At 40.7% G+C, this 6959-nt stretch overlaps 1 protein-coding gene across 1 annotated transcript; it reads left to right on the top strand.

Annotated features, from left to right (window-relative positions):
• The first annotated feature begins 5267 nt into the window (after positions 1-5267).
• SOX3 (SRY-box transcription factor 3) lies at positions 5268-6675 on the top strand. Its single transcript, XM_082263820.1, has one exon. It carries the CDS (start codon positions 5335-5337, stop codon positions 6253-6255), a length of 921 nt encoding a protein of 306 aa, XP_082119946.1. The 5' UTR covers positions 5268-5334; the 3' UTR covers positions 6256-6675.
• The last annotated feature ends 284 nt before the right edge of the window (positions 6676-6959 follow it).

Below are 6959 nucleotides of genomic sequence, written 5' to 3'. Positions count from 1 at the left end.
CATGGCAACCAATCAGCTTTTATTGGCTCTTTAAAACAAAGCGTCATGTTGCTATGGGCAACGGCATCACTTGTTCACAATTTTAGTGCAGCATCAGAATAAATCAAATTTTAAAAAAAATTGATTGCAATTAAAATAGTCTCCGATCAGAGAAGCACCTTGCACTTGCAGCTGTTGCACAGTTCTGATTGTCATTAACATGAGTTTGTTAGGATTCGTCCCAAGCGAAAGTTGGACAGAAGTTATAGGGAAAGACAAAAATAAAATAAATAAAGTGAAAATCAGACTGATTGTATTTGTTCCCCAGCAGAGGATGGGGGATGCTGCTCCCGCTCCCAGCCCCTCTGTAGGCTGCCTGGCAGGTAGGTGGGGGAAGGGTCAGAGCTAGGGGGGGGGGGGGAGTGAATAGCACCATGTGATTGACAGTTATGGCCTCCCCCAAACTTTCCTTTCACTGGCAAAGGGCTTAATGTTACCATGGCAAAACGGATTCTCCCGCCAGCCCATCCCCCCACCTGCAGCCAGCTGGAAAAAAAAATCTTAACTGGCAAAGAGAAGGGAGGGGGGAGGAGGGCTGCAACATCCCACAAATTATAGGGAAATTCAAACTTTACAAATGAATGGGGGGAAAAGGACACAGCTGAGGTTCCCAGAACACAGCCAGTAAACACTTCTCAACTGGCTCCAACTTTATACCATTGTACAATGACCAGCCAGATATCCCAAAATGACTGATCCCAGCGCTGGGAGTACCAGATCCATCCACACCCCTACACAAAACCCTGATCACTGCCTCTAGGAACCAACTCCTTCCATCTGCACCCAGCACAAAGACAACATGGGGGCCACACATCCACTATGGCTTCAGGTTCCATATGGAAGGCCATGCAAAGACAACTTCCAAAGTGTCAAGTGGTTGCCCATAGCAACCAAATTCCCTCTTGTATTTGAATGATGAAATCTGATTGGTTGATCTCAAAGAGTGCAGCTGCTTTTTAAACTTTATGGATCCACTCCTTTGAATAAGAGGTGTGTGTATGCATACATGTATGTACATATATAGACTGTTTAATTGGAATAATGAAATCTGGTTGGCTGATCTCTCTAGGAGTTTATGGAGTAACTCTTTTAAATAAAATGTATGTTTGCGAGACATATACGTTTGTGTGTATGTGTAGAATAAATATATATATATATATATATATATATATATATATATATATATATATACACATATACATACTCTGTTTCATTAGAATGATGAAATCTAATAGGTTGATCTCTCTATAGGAGAAAGAAATAAAATATATGTTTGTGAGACAGAGTAACTATTTTAAATAAAAGGTAGGTTTGTGAGACATATACATTTGTATGTGTATAATTATATATATATATATATATATATATATATATATACACAGATACAATACGCACACACATGCATATACAGTATGTCTCACAAACATATATTTTATTTCTTTCTCCTTTAGAGAGATCAACCAATTGAATTTCATAATTCCAATGAAACAGAGTGTATATATATATATATATATATATATATATACACACACACGAACAAACATACCTTTTATTAAAAATAGTTAATCCATAACATTTAAGAGCAGCTGTACTTCTATAGAGAGGTCAACCAATCAGATTTCATCATTCCAATAAATCTGAGTATATATATATATATATATATATATATATATATTTACACAATTCCGATTATCTCTGAAGTTTGATATGAACTACTACTGTAAAATCGAACCAAAAGCAACTCCATCTAGGTGTGTCCAGGAGGATAGACACATTTCATGCACCCAGCTGATAAAGCCAGGACAATCTGAGAACACCTCACCACTCCTATTTAGTATTGCTTGGAAAATCTTTAAAATACTTTTATATCAGAAAACACAAAAATGACTCCATACGATATCTATTACTGTATGAAAGTTTCCAGATCTGCAGATAAATACATATATTTGCCATTTATATACTCATGGTGTGCCGCCTATTACGTTGACATTGTACTTATACAAAACCAATACATGTTTGTGTGTTTTTTTTGTGTGGAGTAATTATAGGAAAGTTTGGGAAGAACCCCCATTGTATAACTTTTATGCTTTCATGATCTGGCGGTCATTTGCTTATTTGCGCATCAGTAATAATTCCCATACACAGGTATATGCAATGGATGTGATCTGGGTGTAGTGGTCCAATAATTCGGTAGATATCAGTTCATGGTGGAGTAATGAGCTGGATCCACCTGTAGAAGGAAGAAGCCTTGCTAACCCCTATGATGATGTATTGAAGTGCAGTGCTGATTATCCTCCAGCCATGATGAGGGTCTTTTCTCCATAACTTTACCTTGGATCTGAAACAGTAAACAAAAGTCCATTAACAATGACATTCTCTTCTGCTTCAGAAAGCCTACAATTTACTAGAAGGCTCCTTTCATCACCTAGAGGGATCCACTGTTTATCTGAACAACCTACCAGCAGTACAAGACACCTTCTGGATTAAACAAATCAACACACAACACACACTCACTGTCCCCTTTAATGGTTTTACTGCCAAACCCTACAGAGTAAAGTGTAAAAAATCCCAGATAAAGCAGGTGGATGGAGCAAACAACCCCCATCTGTTCCAAAAATCTGTTTACTTTACAGAGCAAAGCTTGCTGAATCCTCTCCAATGACTCAGGGCACACACTTCTAAAGACTCCCTTATCCTGGCCTCGAGCTCCCCACACATGCTGCAATCCGATCGTTCTAACTGCAGGGGATCGATCAATGCCTAGGTAGTGCAAGGATCTTACTGCTTCTATACAGATTGATTGAAAAGATTAGGTAGTACCCATATTGGAAATTTTTAAACCTGCCACACACTGAAATCTAAATGTGAGATCTCCTTCAGGACAAATCTATTTGTAATTTGGATATCAAACAATCCATTCTATTATAATAAAATCGGGCAGGTCATTGTACTAGATAGCTGGTTGTAGAGCTAAAGGAGATTGTACAACCAGATTGCATAGTTTATGGGCAGCCTAAATTTGATTGGATGGTCCGACTGTAACATGTGTGGGCAGTCTAATGCTGGCCATACACTATACGAAAAATCGTTCAAACTCATTTTAGAAAACTAACACTCAGCCCTGAGAGCAAACGATCGTGCCATCATGTAATGACCGATAAATCGTTCAATGGACCTTAATGAATACATTATTTGTTTGTTTCTTCATATATACCTAGTGCAAACAGTTTGGACAAGAAACACATTAACCTTTCAATTTATTGTTGGTTTGGCAGAAAATCTCCAAACTTGTCCTTCGATTTTTTGGCTAAAAAACAACACAACCCATTAACTGGCTGAAAAATGAAAGAACTGCCCAAATGACCACATTTTGGCCAATTTTTCGTATAGTGTATGGCCAGCATAAAGCTGGCTACAGCTTAAACATTTCCTTATATTCAATTCCCTTTAGATTTCCCTTCAATTATGTGGTGCATTGGCCAGCTGATTGCATAAAATTTGAAAGTGCTTAGGTTTGACCTCCTATTATATGGTTTTGGTAAATCTAAATGAAAATTGTATAATGTGTAGCCAGCTTAAGAAAGTTCCCAGGTTAAATACCCCTATGAGGCTGAAATACTAATGCCTCATACACACGCATCGATAGTTGGCCGTGAATTTTCGGCCAACTTCCGATCGGCCGATTTTCGGCTTGTTAGTATGATGCTTTCGACAACCGACTCCGACTTTTCGGCCGAATAAAATCTGGTGTGCAGGCTATAAAATTTTTGTTGGCCGTCAACACAACGGCCGATTTTCCGTCAGTTAGTACAGATTTTGGCAGACAAAAATCAGATGAGCAAGACTGGGCATGCTCAGAGAAGAAAAAACACACGGAAAGTAAACCAGCACATGACATCACTTCTGAAGTAGATTTTTGTTGGCCGAGAAAATTCGTGTGCAGTCTAGGCACATTCCAACCAACAAAACACCACTCTGTACAAAAGTCTGACGATCGGTCGGCCGATAATCGTTGCGTGTGTATGAGGCATTAGGTTTGACCTCCTATTATATGGTTTTGGTAAAGCCCCGTACACACGTACCGATTGTCGGCCGAATGATCGGCCGTCTTTTGTCCGGTGCTGTCCTGTCAGCTGAAAAGTGCTAAAGACTGCACACGAATTTTGTCGGCCAACAACAGCCGACTGCAGAAGTGATGTCATGTGATGGTTAACTTTCCATGTGTTTTTTCTTCTCTGAGCATGCCCAGTCTTGCTCATCTGCTGTTTGTCGGCCGAATTCTGTACTGACTGAGGAACAATCGGCAGTTCTGTTGTTGGCCAACATAAATTTTATAGCCTGCACACCAGATTCTGTTCGGGCGAAAAGTCGCAGTCGGTTGTCGGAAGCATCATACTAACAAGCCGACAATCGGCCGATCGGTCGGTGGCCGAATATTTACAGCCGACAATCGCTACGTGTGTATGGGCCTTAAATCTGAATGAAAATTGTATAATGTGTAGCCAGCTTAAGAAAGTTCCCAGGTTAAATACCCCTATGAGGCTGAAATACTAAAGCTGGACAGTGAAAATTCTGATGTAGCTCTGCATATAATCCAATCAGGTTTTTTTTTTAAGTGTCATAGCTTAATTGAACAAGCTGAAGTTAGAAGCTGATTGGCTACCATGCGCAGCTGCACCCGATTTTGCACTCCCAAGTGTTGCAACCCTTTTATGTTTGAAATTCTGAAAAAATAAAACCTGAAATAAAAGCAGGACAGTATAAAAGTATCCATGTTATAATAAAGTGTGATGTGTTGTTTTTTTATTTGTAAACATCGTTGCAAGCTTTTAAATAAGCAACAAAATAAAGGTTAAATAAACAAATAAAGAATGAAATCAATAAAGGATACAAAGTGTTAGAAAGTGAAGGGTGGCAGGAATAAATATGTACGATCTGATCTCTTTCAGAAGTGTGACAGCAATCATTTCATAATTTGGGTCTGAATATTTTTGACATTAAGGAAAGGAAAGGAGGGGGGGGTGTTATTTTGGGTGTAGGTGACATGCAGCAGGGCGTGGAAAGGGTTAAATTGTTGGTGAAATGTGAGAGATGGGGGCAGGGCTGGGAGGCTCCCCTGTGATTGGCTGCTAGGATGTGATTAATATGCAGTCACTCAGAGAAACTCAGCCAAAGGCACTTTTTGTGTTGTAGAGAGAAGTTTGTGTCCCATCCAGAGACAGAGACAGAGCTGTGCGCTCCTCCTCGCTTCTTTCTGAACTGGATTCCCGCAATCCCCCGCACTTCCAGCTCCAAATGTATAGCATGCTGGACACTGACATCAAGAGCCCGGTGCAGCAAGCCAGCGCCCAATCCGGGGGAGCCGTCACCCCCGGGGCTAAAGGTAATGCGGCCAGCCAGGACCAGGACCGGGTCAAGCGCCCCATGAACGCCTTCATGGTATGGTCCAGGGGGCAGAGGAGGAAGATGGCCCAGGAGAACCCCAAAATGCACAACTCTGAGATCAGCAAGAGACTGGGGGCCGACTGGAAGCTCCTCAGCGACTCTGAGAAAAGACCTTTCATAGACGAAGCCAAGAGACTGAGGGCTGTCCACATGAAGGAATACCCGGATTACAAGTACAGACCAAGGAGGAAGACCAAGACCCTCCTGAAGAAGGACAAGTACTCCCTGCCTGGCAATCTCCTGGCACCAGGGGTCAGCCCAGTCTCCAGCACGGTTGGAGTTGGCCAGAGGATAGACACTTATGCCCACATGAATGGGTGGACTAATGGGGCTTATTCTCTGATGCAGGACCAGCTTGGCTACAGCCAACATCCAGGGATGAACAGCCCCCAGCTCCAACAGATGCACAGGTATGACATGAGCAGCCTTCAGTATAACCCAATGATGTCTTCTGCCCAGACCTACATGAATGCAGCTTCTACCTACAGCATGTCCCCAGCCTACAACCAGCAAACCTCCACCGTCATGAGCCTAGGCTCCATGGGCTCAGTGGTGAAATCAGAGCCTAGTTCTCCCCCACCTGCCATTACCTCCCACACTCAGAGAGCCTGTTTAGGAGACCTGAGAGATATGATCAGCATGTATCTGCCTCCAGGTGGTGATGCCAGCGATCCATCTTCCCTCCAGAACAGCAGATTACACAGTGTCCACCAACATTACCAAAGTGCAGGGACTGCAGTCAATGGCACTGTACCACTAACGCACATTTAAAGGACACTTCTCCACTTTAAATCGGACGCTTATTGCTTGAGTGACAAGCATATCAGAATGCAGAAAACTTGAGGACAAGGAATCAAAAGGGTGATTTTTTTTTCTTTTTTTTTTTGTACAAAGTTTGCAGCAAACTTCTAGAGCACAATGTTTTATGTCCGTTGGGGGGTAATTCTGTGGCTTTTGAACCCCACTGACTCCTAGATCAGCTTTTCTGTTTTATTGAGCTCCTTATCTTCACTTTTAGAAGTAACTTTGGGACAATTAACCATAATCCAATGTTTACACGTTTTAATGATCTGCTCAAGACCTTTCTTGAGTTTTACCCAAATTGTAGACTTTACCATTTAACTTTTTTTTTTTTTGGAACTTTACGAAAAGATGTGCGGGTCGCAAACGCAAGATTCCTTTTTTTTTTTTTTTTTATAATTTTTTTCTTTTAATTTATAGCAAGTTGTGTTTTTTTTTTTTTTGGTTTATTTTGTTTTCATCACTTGTAAAGTTCTGTAAAAAATTATTTTTTATTTTAGTTTTGTCTTGTTTTCATGAAATGTTACTGTGAATTTTAACATATCACCAAAAAAAGAAAAAATAGTTTTTTGTTTTTACTTGGTTTTTACGAACTTGAGCTGAAAAGTCAAACCACAAAACCAATAAATTTTCTAAGAGGACTACAAGTGTCTTTGTTTTCATGCATGCTTTAG

The sequence above is a fragment of the Pelophylax lessonae genome (assembly GCF_965119305.1).
Source record: "Pelophylax lessonae genome assembly, chromosome: 7".
NCBI lineage: Eukaryota > Metazoa > Chordata > Amphibia > Anura > Ranidae > Pelophylax > Pelophylax lessonae.
This window is presented reverse-complemented; position numbering and strand designations above follow the sequence as displayed.

Excerpts from the sequence above, each read along its gene's own strand:
- SOX3 (XM_082263820.1), top strand. The coding sequence starts at position 5,335 with ATGTATAGCATGCTGGACACTGACATCAAGAGCCCGGTGCAGCAAGCC.